General features: G+C 58.8%; 2 protein-coding genes across 2 annotated transcripts; both read right to left on the reverse strand.

Annotated features, from left to right (window-relative positions):
• Positions 1 to 2644: 2644 nt before the first annotated feature.
• Positions 2645 to 9710, reverse strand: LAG3 (lymphocyte activating 3). The gene is made up of 8 exons (XM_032473263.1): positions 8017 to 9710; positions 7586 to 7733; positions 6936 to 7195; positions 6016 to 6279; positions 5321 to 5596; positions 3530 to 3772; positions 3118 to 3245; positions 2645 to 2858 (listed from the first exon to the last, which is right to left on the reverse strand). The coding sequence occupies exons 1-8, from the start codon at positions 8072 to 8074 to the stop codon at positions 2706 to 2708; spliced, it is 1530 nt and encodes a 509-aa protein (XP_032329154.1). The 5' UTR covers positions 8075 to 9710; the 3' UTR covers positions 2645 to 2705.
• Positions 9711 to 9846: 136 nt separating this feature from the next.
• Positions 9847 to 14550, reverse strand: PTMS (parathymosin). The gene is made up of 5 exons (XM_032473270.1): positions 13977 to 14550; positions 11045 to 11116; positions 10786 to 10864; positions 10583 to 10644; positions 9847 to 10418 (listed from the first exon to the last, which is right to left on the reverse strand). The coding sequence occupies exons 1-5, from the start codon at positions 14019 to 14021 to the stop codon at positions 10368 to 10370; spliced, it is 309 nt and encodes a 102-aa protein (XP_032329161.1). The 5' UTR covers positions 14022 to 14550; the 3' UTR covers positions 9847 to 10367.
• Positions 14551 to 15671: the final 1121 nt, after the last annotated feature.

A 15671-nucleotide genomic window follows, 5' to 3' on the forward strand; every position in this document is an offset into this window, starting at 1 on the left:
CGAGTGGTCTCTGCGACCAACAGAACAGGACAGACAGAAGGGATAGAATGTCACTCTCCAAATGAGTTTATAAAGACCTGCTCTGTCGTGAGCGGCCCTATGAAGAGGTCCATGTTGGGAGGGACTACGTCTCAGGCCAGCAGCCACTTGAGGGAGTCTTCTTGGAACCAGATCCTCCAGCGCAGCCAAGCCTCCCGATGACTACAACCCTGGCTCGTATCTTGGCAGCCACCCTAAAAGAGACCTGCACCAGAATTACTCAGCCAGGCTGCTCCCAGATTCCTGAACTTGTGAGATAATATGTTTATTGTTTTCAATCACGAGTTTTGTGATTTGCTATGTGTCAGTGGACAACTAGCACACCTCCTTCCTTTTTAACAAGGGCCTAAGATGATTCTGCCCACAGCCCCCACTAGCTCCCTGCAGATAAACTTGGGGTTACAGGATGAATTAACCTAGCTCCCTGGAAGGCCCTAAGAAGACAGGAAAAGGGCTGGAGGTTATCTTGCTGGTTGGGGAGGGGGCTTGGGAGAAGAGGGGCAGGAGCAGGAATGTGTCACCCTGCTAGGAGAGACCCCACAGAGAAGAGGGTAAGATGAATCAAAGGAGCGCTGTATACACAAGCCCCCTGCCCCCTCTTCCTTCCGCCCTCTGCTTTCCTCTTCCTTAGTGGGTGGAGGAACAGGTGGCCCTTCGCTCTGCCTGTCCCCTCCCTGTCCCCTTTGTGCAGGAGCGAGGGGAAGTCCCTGCACAAAGCCAATGACTCCTCAGTAATTCCTCTCACAAGCCCAAAGGGCAGCGGGTGTTACTTAGCAGAGAGGAAAAACGCCACCCACAGAAATTTCCAGGAAACCCCAGCACCATTGGAACCTGGTGGAGAGCAGGGCTGTGGGCAGAGCCCAGGAGTCCCCTCGGCAGCGCCCCAAGCCCACGGCACAGTGTGGGATGCTGCTCCAGTGGCTTCGCAAAGGGAACTCAGGCCTCACCTTACAGTGTGACTATCCCTGGCCAGCTCCTTTCTGTGCCACTGCGTCCCTGCCTGTGACAAGGCAAGGGCCACCACCCTCCTGAGGCTGGGAAACTCAGATGGCCTTAAACGGTTCATTATTCAGGCTTCAGAGGGCGCCACTCCCCACTTGGGCTCTGCACAAATTAGATTCCCTGTTCCCTGTCCTCTGTCCCCAAATCTCTGGCCATTGTGTCTCCATGGGGCGGGTCCTCAGCTCCATGGTTTGTGCCTGTGTCCCCACGCACACAGGCTCGGTGGGACAGCAGCAGGGCCTTTGCCACAGCACGTCTGTGCACCACATGCCTCCTGCTCCTGCAGGCCAGCTCCCCCACTTGTGACGTGTTCTCCTTTCTGTCCAGGGTGACAGCGTCCTCAGCCCAAGTCCAGAGCCCTGCACACACTGCAGGCAGAGGGCTGGGTCTCGGTGGGGTGAGGCGCTGTGTGTGTGTGTGCGTGCGTGCGTGCATGTGCATGCTCTGCTGAAGCCCAGATGAATGTTCCCTCCAAGGGGGGGGGGGGGGAACTTCATCATTCCCTGCACAACCACGACCAGATCAGGCCTGCTCCTCTTTCGTAAACGGGTGTTCAGCACATGTCACAGTTTTCAAAGCCCTTTTATTATCCAGTATATTCTCAACAACCCGTTTGGTTGGATTATCATCATTGTCCCATATAATTGGTGAGTAAACCGAGGCTCAGAAAGACTAGCTCTGGTCACATCAGCACTACCAGAATCAGAAGCCTGGTCTCCTGACTCCTCGGGCCTCAGCGGCCATCAGAGTCTTGCTGGCTGCTTTCCTCCCCGTGTGGGGCCTCTGTTCCTGGGACTCCCCTGTGTCAAACTTGGATCCTAAACTTCCCCAGCTGGGAGATGTGCTGCTCAGTCCCTGCCCCGGAGGGAGCACAGGGCAGGAGACAGCTGCTAGTGTGCTCTCCTGTGCAGACCACGGAGGGTGCAGCCACAAAGGCAGAGCCAGCACGCGGGCATCTGTGCCGCCTGGCCCCCTGGCCCCTCACTGCTATTTTCCCCGGGCTGCGCCAGCCCGCCCCGTGACCTCGGGTGCTGTGTGACAAACAGAGACCACTGGGTGGCAGTGTGCTCTCATGTCTGGGACCAGACAGGGCGCCCAGGGCTGAGGATCGTGGGGGTGGGGCGGAGGCTGCCACCCAGGAAAGTTGCGAGACCCCACCTCCGGGAGGACTAGACCCAGCTGGGCTGCCCTGAGAGAGACAGTGTGTGTATGTGTGTGTGTGCGCGCGCGCGCGCGTGTGCTGCACCCGGAGGGCGAAGCGCGGTGCTGAGGTGGGGTGAGCGTGCGGTGGGTCAGAGGGACAAAATGTAAAGAAACCAGGGCAGCCACGCAACATGAGCAGAAGGATAGAAGGACGGAGGAGAGGGCTGGAGGGGTGAGGGATGAGGGTGTGTCGGACCTTCCAGAAAAAAACGACTGTCCAGGAGAGACAACAGGCAAGAGAGACCAGGAAGGAAAAATCACGAAGAACCAGGAACGGAAAGGCGGCAGATGAGAGACTGGCTGGGGAAAGTAGGTCAGGAGACCGGGCTGCGAGAAGGGAGGCCTCCGGGGCTGGGGAGAGACAGAATCTTCCCTGGGCAAGAAGCGGCCAGACTCGGGCTTGCTGCTGACAGGGAGTTTATTTGGACTGAGCTGCGGGTGCACGGGGTGCTCAGCTCCGGTCAGGGCTGCTCCGGCTCGGGCTCCGGCTCGGGCTCCGACTCGGGCTCCAGCTCGGGCTCCGGCTGGGGCTCCGGCTCCAGGTCCCCTGTCTTGCCCTGAGCCTGAGGTGGGTGAGTCCCATGCTCTAAGGCAGAGAACCTTCTTGGTCGCCACTGTGGGAAGACAGACGCAGAGGTAGGAGGATGAGGGGGAGAAGGGAAGGAGAAACCCCTCCCTGCCCACCTGGTCCCAGGCCTGCTCTCAGCCCCTCTGAGCCTCCCTCTGGTTCTTCAGGCACGAGGGGTCCCTGCAGAGCAGAGGCTCATGGAGAGGGGCTCTAAGGGCAAGTCTAGGGGTCCACCTTGCCCATCTTCCTGAGGAAAGGGTGCCAGTCAGCACTCTGAGGACTGGGGAGGGGGGTTCCTGGCTCACCCGTCTTCTCCAAAGGTGGAAGCTAAAGGCTCCAGTCACCAAAAAGAGCAGGAGGAGGACACCAAGGACGAGGAGAGGGAGGTGGCCCGTTTTCCGGGCACCTGGGGCTCTCCCAGAGCGTTGGGCACCTATGGAGAGAGTGCAGGATTGGATTCGGCAGAGGGTCATGGCTGAAAGGACGTCTTGCCACACCCCCACATTACAGATGTGAACAATGAGACCCAGGGGGTCCAAGGGATTTGTCCAGGGTCACTCAGCTAATTAGTGGCAGAAGTGGATCAGGCCTAGACAAGAGCCAGAAGTCAGGTCCCTGGTTGGAAAGGAGAGAGTGGGGATGGGGCGGGAGGGATTCTGGAAGTGGGATGGAGATGACTGCTCGGAGCTGGGGCTATGGTGCTGTGGGGTCTCAGACCTGGGCCAGACGGCTCAGTGAAGTATACCGCTGTCCCGAGCAGCCTCTCCCCCTGGTACAGATGGCACTGCCACGGCTGGGAAAGGAGTCTGGCCTCCTGCATCACCAGCCAGGGGCCTGGGAGACTCCTCCAAGACCGCTTGTCCAGTGGGCTCCACACGAACCGCTCTTGTCCGGATGCAGGAGTCACCTCACAAAGCAGTTTTCTCAGGTTGCCAGGTAACCCAAAGGATTGGGGAGTCACTGAAAAAATCAGAGGGAAGAGACCTTTAGGGGCCTTGACCCCTTTACATGAAAGCATAGGTTCAACTCCCAAGTCTCAGTCGCCTTGACTCACCTGGGCTCTGATTGGGTGAGGGTGAGGGGAGGAGATCGGGGTCATGGCCCAATTAATCTTATCAAGGCAAAGCTCTGGTCAGATCACTCTGCTGCTCCAAAACTTTCCAGGCTCCCTACTGCCTTCAGGGGACTGTTCAAATTCAAACTGGCCCGGATCACGTAACAAATACTATTTCAGATTCTTTTACATTACTTTCTACTCGAATGCTCAGAACCCCCTATATTGGTCAGGTGAGTTGGTCCCCAGGATGTCTTGCATTTTCCTTCTTCCATGCTGTGGCTCGCACCTGTGTGCCCCCTCCCACCCATGAACTCTATCCCTCTTTCTGAATGTCTAGAGAACAGACTAACTGATCTAGAGACAGCATCTCGAAGCTGTGCAGTGAGGGGCAGGGTGGGCAGGAGGAGACAGTCGGTGTACAGGCCCCCTGAAGATTTGGTGGCACAGACATCTGAGTTTAGACCCAAGTCTGGCACTTCTCAGCAGGGTGACCTTGGGAAAGTTCCTTCTCTGTAAAACAGGGGCAACAGTCTCTCTCCCGTTGAGCTGTCATGCAGATAGTGTGGAAAACTGACTCAAGACAGCTGACCCTGGAGAAGACCTTGGACAGAAAGACTTGGTAGGCTTTGTCGACTGATGGGACATCGGGGAAGGAGGAGGCCAGGTTTCAGGAGGAGTGGGACACAACTGGAGTTACTGCTGGAAAGCAGACTTCACAAGGGGACTGGATGTGGGGAAAAGATGGTACTGTGGGGAAAAAGTGCTCCCAACGGCTGAGGTGTGGGTACAAGATCTAGGTAGAGATGTGGGAAGCAGGTGGAAATTCAGCATTGGCCTTTGGGAGATGTATTACTTGTTAGCATAGTCATTTATTCATTTAACCAACATGCATTATTAAGCACCTACCATGTAGTGCTACCATTTAGTGGCCACAGGCGAGCACTGCAGTGGCAGCCAAGCTGTGGTAGTTACCGATCAATCAGCACATACTTTCTGAGTTTGTTTGTTTTTTTTCTGTGCTTGTTTTAGACTGTCTTGAAAAGCCCTCACTCGGTAGATATTTGCTGACTAAGGGACTGATTTATTAACTCCTCCCAAATCCAGGTCATTTACTGCAACTTTACCCCAAGCCCTGACCCCAACGTGGACAAGGACTCTTAAAATGTACTCCGTCTCTTTTGAACCATTCGAACTTTTGCCACCTCTCCTCCTAACTTCTCAGACCCTCCCCCCAATTCAGAGCAGGGGAGTCCCTTACAAAAGAGTGGGACGTTCATCCAATGACTCAGGGGAGATTTTCAGTTTCAGTTCATTATATGGGGGCGAGAAAAGAGGAGGTACAAGGGGCAGCCCCTGTAACCTGCGCCCCATGGCCTGGCATCATGAAGCGGACTGGCCCAGTCTTTGCCCAGCCAGCCTTTCCTCCCTGTCCTTTCCCACCGGGGGCTGACCTGTGATGACTGCCAAAGTGACAGTGGCACTGAGCTGCTGCCTCTGTAGATGGACACGGCAGGTGTAGGTCCCAGCCTGGGCCTGGCCCACAGCCTCCAGTCGAAGTGTAAAGTTGCCATGGTCTCCAGCCACCAGGAGGTCAGGGCCTCCTCCAGGAAGGGCCCATGTGGCAGTGAGGGAAGACTGGGTTCCCACATCTAGAGGCAGGTGGCAGGGCAGCTCCACCTGGGAACCAGCTCCAGCGTACACTGTCAGAGGGACTGCGGGCTCCAGACCTGGAGAGAAGAGGGAACCCCGAGTTAAAGTGGAGAGGAATGTGCAGAGGCTCTGGACTGCTGGGTCTGCAGGGAAGGGAGGCAGAAGGGTGAAAGAGGTGGTCCATCTCTGAAGAGTGTTAAGGGGCAGAATAAGATGGAAACATTGAAGATGCTCAGAACCCCAGAATGCAGGTGGGCCAGCAGGACACCAAAGGCTAGCAAGTGAGGCTGGATGGCCAAGGGAAAAGCTAGAAGGGGAGAAGGCGCTGAAAGGCTGCAAAGGAAAAGAGAAAGGAAGGGGTGGGACAGTGAGGCCCACTGCAATCACAGGTGGCATCACTGCCGGAGAGCTGGTTTGGGGGCTCATAAGTACGGGGGAGGTGATGGGGGGCAGGAAGGGGTTGTGGTCAAGTGTGAAGGCAGAGTGGAGGAGTTACCCAGAACAGTGAGGTTGTACGTGATGGAGACATTGAAGCCATCTCTGTAGGTGAGGATGCAGCCCCAGGCCCCAGAGTCCAAGGGGCTGACTTGGGGCAGGAAGAGGAAGTTTCCAGCTAAGTGATGATGGGGGGACTCCTGAACAGGGACTCTGCCTCGGCCCCGGAACCAGTGCACAGAGGCCGGGGAGTCAGGGCGGCTGAAGGAGCAGTTCAAAATGACCCAACTGGAGGTCCAGAGAGGCCCTGGGGGCATGGCAGTCACTGCACAAGGACAGAGAAGGTTATCAGGCCCACTTTCCCAGCACAGCAGGCCACCTAAGCTGGAAGCTCCTGGAAACAAGTACCTTACTATAGATCTCTTTGTCTTCTCCCTTCCAACTGTCCTCCAGCGCACCCACCCAACCAGCGCAGTGCCTGGAGGTGCTTAAAATGGATGCCCAGGAGTCTCCTGCCTACTTCCCTCCTACCCCCCTCCCCCCACCAGTTTACTTGGCATGGTCTCCCTCTCCCCTTCTCCAGGTCTTGCTTGAGGTTCCCCACTAACCCAACCCCCACTCCCACCCTACCCTGAGAGACAGATGTCTGAACTGAGTCACTCCAGCCCTGCACTCTCCTCTCCAAGGGGTGCCGCCCCTCCTCCACCCTGGCACTCCCGCTGTGGGTGGGGGAAGGGGAGCTCAAGGGGTGATACAATCTCTCCACAAGGCCCTCCCCCCAACACACGTGCTTCTCTGGGGGCACCATCCACCCGCCAGCAGGCTCACCACCCCCTTCCGCCCCTCTGCTGGGGGTTCTCCAGCAGGGCCTAGGGCGCATCCTTGAAGCACAGACTCTGCTCAGCCCTTCCTGCCTCCGGGGCAGCGGGGAATGGGGCGCCCTCCTCCCAGCCCCGCTCCCCTCGTCCCGCCCCGACCTACCCGCCGCCTGGCCCACGCGCAGACGGAGGCGGCAGGCGAGGGCGCGGTCCCCGAAGAGCACAGCTGCGCGGTACTCGCCGGCGTCGGCGCGTCGGGCCGGGCGCAGCCACAGCGAGAAGTCCCCGCGCTGGACGCGGCGCTCTTCCAGCTGCACGCGGGGCTGCAGGGGCTGCCTCCCGATGCGCAGGCCTCCGGGAGCCAGCCTCAGCACCGTGTAGACGCGGGGCCCCGGGCCCCGGGCGGAGGGCGCCGAGGGGCCACTGGGACGGAGCGAGATGGGACTGAGAAACCCGAGGGGGAGGAAGCCCCGGGGAAGAGGCAGCCCAACCACACTCTGAGGATGAGGAAGCCCACCCAAAGGGAAGATCTCTGGGTCGCTAGTCGTCTCGTCCCTCACTCCCGTAGGGCCAGCACTATCCACTACTGGAGAGCCAGGCATGTTCTGGGACACAGGTGTGAGGGGACCTTCAGCGAAGGAAAGGCTGGCGGAGGAGTGCAGCAGGGGCGGCCGGGGAGGCTGAGCCACTGGCTTCAGAGAGCCTGACAGCTCAGGGGAGAACGCGGAGGACTGGCTTGGGCCTTGGATTGTGGGTCCAGATGCCTTTGCTGCTGGATTTGGGGGTCCTGGTGCCCCAGTTTGGGATGCATACCTGTCCGGTAGATGCTGCCAAGTGACATGTCTTGTTCGCAGAAGGCTGAGATCCTGGGGGGGGATTGTGGGGCTGCAGGGGAGTTGGGCAGGAGCCCCCTCCTGGGCCCACACCACCGGGAACTCTGCCCCAGGGTCTGGAGCCTCCACTGGGGAGGAAAAGAGAGGCCAAGAGGAGGGGCCATGAGTCAAGAGACTTCAAGGTAGAGAAAGAGATGTAGTGTTTCCCTAGGGAGAAACAGGGCTGAGGAAGACCTTGGGTTTCTGCCCCTTCCCTGCCAAGGGGGAAACTAAAGAGAGGCTCTGAAGGACTGCCCCAAGAAAGGCACCTAATCTAAGAATTTGGCATCTGTGTAGCGATTGAGAGATCCCTACTGACCCCTTGCTGTGGGTCTGGAGGGCAACCCTCCCAGAGGGCCATCCCCCCCTTACCTGCAGCCGCCCATAGCAGTTGCAGAAGCAGCCAGACCGGGAACTGAGCCTCCCGCATCTCCCCTTGGGCCTGGGTCACACAGCCGTCCAGAGGGAAGAGGTCAGAAAGTGGAGAAGGACTGTGGATGAAAGAGAGGTTCTGCAAAGAAGGAGCTGAAGGAAGAGAATCTAGAAAAAGAAGGATGGAGGCCTGGAGAGGGGAGGAACCAATGACCAGAGGCTGGAATCTAGAGGAAAGCTAGCTGGATCAGGCAACGGGAGGGTGGGGTCTAGGGTGGGGTGGGGTGGGGGGTCCCAGGGAATGGGGCTGGGTGCAGGCAGAGAGCAGAGTGGAGGCAAAGTGGCTGTCTTGAGCTGGAGGCTGTTCTGCTGCTCCCAGGGCCCTGGCCCCTGTCCTTCTGCCTTCCCTCCACCTTCCCCACTTCCCCTCCCCGTTGCCCCCCCCCAACACCCCAGGGCTCACGGTTTCGCTTCGCAGTGGAAAGTCTGAGGGGGCTGATTCCCAGCAGCCTTACCCTCCACCCCTGTGGTGGCGCTCCCCTTGTTTATTTCCTCAGTCCTGGGTGTCCCCACCGCCCCCTCCACTCCTCCCCCACCCTCTTGACTGTTCCCTTTCTCGGGACCGTCTGCTCTTCTCTCTAAACCATTTCTGCCTTGAACTATCCGTTTACTCACTTCTGAGTTGCCTCCCCAGGCCCCACCTTTCTTAGCAAGCCCTTTCCTTGGTATTCATCTCCTCTCTCATTCCCATAACTTCCCAGAACCTCACTGCCCCGGTCCACCTGCCTCCCCACCCATCCGATGACTGCCAGCTTTACTAGACCCTACAAATGGTAGGTCTGAAGAAGGGCATCCCAAGGGTAAATAGCTACACTGTATTGAGATTTCATTATGTGCTGAGCACTGTAGTGGACCTTTTACATGGAGTAACTCGTGAAATCTAGTATTATCCCGCATAGTACAGATGAGGAAACTGGGGCAGCTTCAGAGATTAAATAATTTGCCAAAGTCAGGGAGTATGAAGACAAAAGATGTGTGTGTGTTTGTGTGTGTGTGTGTGTGTGCGCGCGCGCGCGTGCGTGCGCGCAGTCCTGACCCTGGGTGTTTCCTCATCTTTCGGTTAGAATGTTATCAATGAATCACACCCACCCCTCTCTAGTTCAAACCCCTATGTAATCAGCAGCTTCTCCCAATCCAGAGGTTCTGAACTGAGAGGGCAAGGGTGATCTGGAGAAATGCAGAATTCTTGCAACAGAGACCAAATGCAGGGGAAAGTGAGGCAGAACTAGGTTAGGAAGCCTGAGACTGCCAGGAAAGCTCTTGCTCTGCGATCTACCCAGCCTGAGCAGGCAGAACACAGCAGGCCTGGAGCCACAGGAGGCCCTGGAGTTCTCCCTGCCTCCCCAGGAGCTCACTTCCTCAGTACCAGGCAACTCTCACAACATCCAAGGAGGCTGAGACCCAGGCCTCCAGCCTTCTCCCACTTCAGGGGCGGGACTTCCTGTTTCTGACGCTGTTTCTTTGCCTGGTTCAGCACAATAGAGCTGGTAGCTTTCCACTGGGCTCAGCAGTGTCTAGCCTGGTGCCTGCTAGCAGGGAAGGGTGTGTGTATGGCCGGAGGGAGCAGCCCTAATAATCCAAAACCAGGAAAACCAGGGCAGGATTCAGCTCTTAAAGACACTCCCTGCCCACCCCAGAGTGCAATCTTGTCTTCTCAAGTGGTGGGTGGTAGGAGGGTACTGCTGCTTTTTTATAGAAGGGAGGGGCCCTGACAGCATGTGCCCTTGGCCACCCTACTTACTCTGCACCGGGAAAGCAGGAGACAGGTTAAAAACAGAAGCGCGACCGTTTCTTTATTAAATTATACAAAAAGGGGAGGGGAGGGGGGCAGCTGTGGGGCTCGGCCCCAACCCTGGCCCCACCCCGGCCTGGCGCTGTCTGAGAGGAGGGCGTCTGAGGGAGACCCAGGGATCAGGCAGGGTAGGGATGGGCAGGATGTGAGGCTGGGATGCAGAGGACAGGAAGGAGAGGCTGCCGAGGAGGGTGAGATTGGCTGGAGGAGAGTAGGATTGGCTGACAGGATGGAGGAAGGGAGAAGGGAGAGGGAGGGGGCAACTGGGGACCAGCTGGAGAGCTCAGATGGAGCAGGTCAGGAGGTGGAAGATGGCAGTGAGGATGGAGGGGGCTGTGTATGGAGAGGCGGCAGGAGAAGGCTGGGGAGAGGGAGGGCGGCAGCTCTGGCGCAGGGCCCAGAGCAGGGAGACAGGTGAAGAGTGGCTGCACTCGGCTGTCCCCACCCCCACCTCCAGGCCCCGGAGGGGCCTCCCACCCCCAGCCCACTGGCACGGGGCTCATGCCGACGCCCCATTTTCTGTCTTCTGCCGCTTGGGATCCGCTTCATCCTGTGGAGAGGAAAAGAGCTGGGGTAGCTGTCAAACTGGAGAGGGACCGCCCCCAGTCCCGCTCCAGCCCCCGCCCCGGCGCCAGCAGGATCCGGTCTGAATCCAAAGGGCTCCCGGCCCTGCTGCATCCCTGACAGCCCCTCAGCCCACAACCCAGCCCAAACCTCCTCTTCAGCAGCTCTCTTCAGCGCGGGCCCTTCGTCGTCATCTTCTTCTTCTTCCTCATCTGAGGAGCCAGAAATGGGTCATTGGGGAAGGGCAGGAAGCTCCGGCAGAGACCCCCCTGTGGTCGCCCGAAGCCCAGCTGCAGATCTTCAAACCCACCCTGCCTGTTCCTTGGAGCCCAGCCTCCCCGGCCCCTCCCCACCTTCCTCGTCCCCTTCATCCTCCTCCTCTCCGTCCTCAGCAGTTTCTTCTTCCTCCTCCTCAGCCCCGTTCTCCTCCTCCTGTGGGGACCAGAAGAGGGAGTGGTCAGGCTGGCCCTGTGCCTCCGCCCACCATCCCCACCAATGGCAAGGGGCCTGGGAGGGCCCCGAGGGCGGGGCGACGGGGTGGGCGGGGTCAGGAAAAGGCGGGGCCCCCAGGAAGGCAGCTGGGGGCTCAGCGGGCAGGTGACCCTTCCGCACCTCCACCACTTCTTTCTTTCGTTCTTTCCGGCTTGCCTTCTCCTCCACCTTCTCTTTCTTCTCCTTCAAGTCCTACAAGAGAGAGAGAGGTCACCTTTCTCTCACCACGAATGATCTGCAGCCCTTAAGGCCCTCCAGCCCCGGTTCTCCCTCTGCAGTGAGCTTAGAGGACTGTGAAATGGAGAAGGTGGGCAGGGTGGCTGAGAGACACCTCAGGCCACAAAAAGGTTGAGACCAGGTACCTTCCGCAAGACTCGAGGGAGGGGGCAAAGTGATGAAGCCAGGGAAGAGGCAGCCAAGGTAACTGCTCACCACCCCCACCAAGTTCAGCCTAGCCTCACCGGCTGAAGGGTTCAGCTCAGCAAAGCAAATCCCCTCCATCTGCTCGCAGTCCTGACGCCCCACCCCCTCTAGAGGTCCCTCCGCCTTCTTCGCCTGCCCCCTCCCACTGCCTGCCCTGCTCTGCCTTTTGTCTACCTCTGGGGCCTTTTCCTGAGTACTCTCTCCTGGGCATTCCCCCCAGCTTCGAATGCTTTTGTTTCTCTGTGTGCCCCCCTAATCCTCAGGCTCCTACTTGGCCAAACACTACAGGAATAGGAGCCCCCTAGCCTGATTCCCAACGGCCCCCTCTCACTTCTGCCCACTCCCACCCCAAAACAGTGCAAGAAGCTTCTTCCTCCTCCCGACCACCCGTGGTGTGCGCAAGGGCATGGCGGCGCGTGCACCAGCGCGGTGAGTGCATTGGTGTGGTGTGTGCACTGGTGTGGCAGAAGGGTAGGATTTCCAGGGGGATGTAGGGGAAGTAGGTTAAAGGAAACCTGGAAGGGAAAGAGTGTGGGACATGGTAGACCAAGAGAGACAGACAAGGCCTGTGTGGGTAGGACGGGAAAGTAGGGGGAAAGGTACCTGTCTAGAGTCCTCTCCCTCTACTCGGCCCCTCTCTTTTCCCAGGACCCCAGCAAGCACATCTTTGACATCTGGTTCTGATGTGGCCCAGAGAGGTTCTCACAAGAGTCCCCTCTCTTGGGACACCACAGCAGCCCTTCCAATTTAGATTCCAGTCCTCTCTCCACCCTACCCCTTGGCAGGCACTGAGCGACACTATGGTGTCTCTGTGTGATCAGATCGGATCTGGTGTTGGTGTGTATCTGATTCCATGTGGATGGAAGTTTTCTGGGTGAGTGGATCACCCTGGGAGGGTGTGTCCTTTCTGGAACAGGGTTGGGGCTAAGAGAGTGGGTTGGTGTCTGGAGGGACACCCAACTCCTTTCTCTCTTTATGGGGAGTGCAGAACCCTTGCCCCTGTCACTCCAGGTCAGGTTGCTTCTTGCCACTTTGCTGTTCTCATTTTTTTTTCTTTGCCACATGCTCAGTAGGGCACTTCTATTACCTGGTGGGCTTTCCCTACATCCTGGGTCTGGAGAGCCAGGGGGTCGTCAGCTTCTCTCTGGGGGCCCCAGCACCAAGTCTGTGTGGCCCTGGTCTGAGTTTCCCATGCAGGCTGATGGAGGGAGGGAGACTACCGAAGACCAAAGTCCAAGGGGCCGGGCCCTCTCCTCCCCTGTCCCGTTGTGTCCTCCTGGTCACTGTCCTCCCATGATCCCTTTGCCAGGAGGGTATGTGACCTAGGTCTTGTGTTAAGCAGCTCTTTGGCCTCAATTACTCAGCACAGGCACAGACACTGACACAAGCTGACACCGATTCACACACAGTTACAGAGGGGCGCCCACGCGATCCGGAGACACATGGCCCAGTATTTGGGCATCCGGGCACACACTCTTGAGACAGCACAAGAGCACAGCGGAGCCACTCGGCCTTCACAAAGCGGCAACATGGCTCCAGAACAGCTACATCTCCACATGCACACATGTAACTGACACGGGCAGTCCCACACACTCGCTGGATTTCAGACATACAAAGACACCTACTCAGTGAAGTCACATGCCACCGCACAGCCCACCGGAGGGCCGCTCGGCACACCTTGTCCGATCTCATTCGTAGCCCCTCTCTCCCACTGCCTTGAATCCCATTGGTTCCCTTTCTCTTCACCGGCTCCGGGAGACCTCTGTGACCTCCTCAGCAACCGCCCCCACCCAAGGTCGGGCTCCCAGCCCCCAGATCCTGGCCGAATTAATTTCCCCAAGCGACACTCACAAGGTTCCCTGGGGAAATTAGAGGAAGGATGGAAGAGAGGCAAGGGCGAAGGGATGGGGCCAGGGAAGGGCGGCGCGATGTAATGCCATGCAATGTTGAGCCTCAGCTTTTTCGAAGGCTATTCCCGGCCCCCTTCTGATTTATAGGAATTCAAGAATCTTTAAGTCGGGGGTTGGAGGGAGACTCTGGAGGAGGGATATAGAGAGAAAAGAAAGCTGAAGGCCAGAGGAGGAAGGAATGGATGTAGATGGAAGGAAAGGAGAGAAGGAGAAAACTGAGGCAGTAGCTGTCGGAGAAGAGCAGCAAGAGACGGTCAGGCCTCGAGGGGAGGAGCCCGAGAGGAGCAGCCTCCCGGGAGAATTCTGTTTACACTGGAGGTTCTCAAACCGCTTAGCGGAGGAAAGGTGAGGTCAGGATGGCCGGAGAGGGGCGCGGGGAAGGGGGACACGGTAGATGAGACGCGCAGAGCTCCGACGGGCACCGACCGGGGTGGAGGCGCACGAGCCGGGGCCGGAGAGGGGTGGGGACGGCGCGGGGCCGGAGAGGCCAGGCCGGGAGCCGGGCGCGCGGCACTTGGGAAGCTAGAGGGCGCTGGCGCGAGCCGCGCGGAGCGGGTAGGCAGCGCCAGGCTGGGGCGCTGGGGGGAGGGCGGAGCGGGATCCGCCGGGACCCCGCGCCTAGGCAGCAGCATGGGGCCGTCGGGGGCGGCCTGGGGCGCACGACCGCGCGGAGCCCGGGGGGCGCGCGGGGGCCGGGCCGCCGCCGGCCCCGCCCATACCTTGGCGCTCAACTCGGCCGCTGCCTCCACGCTCTTCTCCGACATGGTGTCGGGGCCGCGGCCGGGACTGGCGGGGAGCCGGGGTCCCGGGGCCGGGACGGAGGGGCCCTGGACGGCGGAGGGTGGCCGCGGCCGGAACCTGGCGCGGTGACGGCGGCGGCGACGGCAGCGGCAGCGGCGGCCGCTCGGCAAGCTGGGGCTCTGGAAGAGGCGGCAGAGGCGCGCGGGGTGGGGCGGGGGTGGGTCTGGAGCAGAGACCCGCAGGGCTGCGGCCGTCCGGAGGGCGGGCGGAAGGGCGGTGCGGGCGGAGGCCGGCGCGCTCCGGCCGCGATCGCTCAGTCCTGGGCTCGCCGCCCCCGCACCCGCAGAGCTGCCGCCGACCAGCCGCTGCCGCCCCCGGGCAGGGAACCCGCTTATAAAGCGGCGCTGCCCGACGGGAGGGGCTTCCCAGGGGTGGGGCAGGCGGGAGCGGGGAGGAGAAGAGAGGGGAGGGGGATGAAAGCGGAGGTTGGAGAGGTGGGGATAGGAGGATGAAAGCGAGGGGAGGGAGCGCGCGAGAGGCGGGAGGGAGGACTAGACCAGGAGGGGGAAATGGAGAGACTGACGGTCGCGGAGAAAGGAGTGGGGCGAGGAGGTGGGAAGGGGTGGGGTTCGTGCGGGGAGGGACCTTTCCGAATCCAGACCTACTGCCTGCGTATGAGGAGTCTGTCTTTTGGGGGCGGACTGGAGGGATGGCCAAGATCCGACTGACACCCCCCCCCCTCGTCAAAAGCCCTGAGATTTTGCCAAGTGATGGGGTGGGGGGAAGCAGATGGAAAGGCCGGCAGGTATTTGAGAAACCAAAAGCTTAGAGAGAAGGAAGAGGTCGGGAGCTACTTCCACATCTCGCTGGATTTCCCCTCTCTTCCTGCATCTACGTTCTCTGGGTGGCCTTGGGAGGGGATGGGAGAGCAAAAAGGGCAGCCGACATCCCATCCTCCCCGAGGCTGACATTTGTGACCTCTTCTGGGTCTGAGGGAAGTCAGAGGCCCTCTAATCTCCTGTCTTCTCTTCCATCTTCCACCTTTCCTGTTTGTCCATCTCACCTCACTTTTCTTTGCCTGGTCCTTCAATTTCTCTTCATCCCTCCTCATCCACTTCTAATCTCACATCTCTCTTCTGTCCCCGCTTCTCCACTTCTCACTTGCCCTCCTCTGCCTTCCATCTCTGATCGCCTTCCCTCTCTCCCGGACCACTCTGTTCTTGTCTCATCTGAGCCTGTCACTTGGCCCTGTGTCATTAGCTGATTTTCCTCAACTCCTCTTAAGATCCTTATTTTCCACATTTTCCCTCTCTTGGCATTTCTCTTTCTTCTGCTGCCATCTTCTCCAGCCTTCCTGGATTATATCTGCCTCCTTTGCAGGAGGTTCCAGCCCACACTGTTCCACTCACTCTCAGCTCCTCACCCTCGGTTGGTCTCAGTGTCTTTGGGTCATTTTGAGAAGCTTGGAGTTTCAGGACGGGACAGGAGCTGGGGTGTGTATCAAAGGTCAGGAAGGTGGAATGGGTGGAAGGCTAGAGTTTGAAAAAAGATACCTTTGATGTGTGTGCACTCCTATATTTTGTCTATCATTTTTTAAATTTTCATTTTCTTAAAAAAGACATAGCTGATCAGTCATCACCATGTAGGCTTTGAGTGCTTAAAGACACTGTCTT

This window comes from Camelus ferus, chromosome 34, assembly GCF_009834535.1.
Source record: "Camelus ferus isolate YT-003-E chromosome 34, BCGSAC_Cfer_1.0, whole genome shotgun sequence".
Taxonomy (NCBI): domain Eukaryota; kingdom Metazoa; phylum Chordata; class Mammalia; order Artiodactyla; family Camelidae; genus Camelus; species Camelus ferus.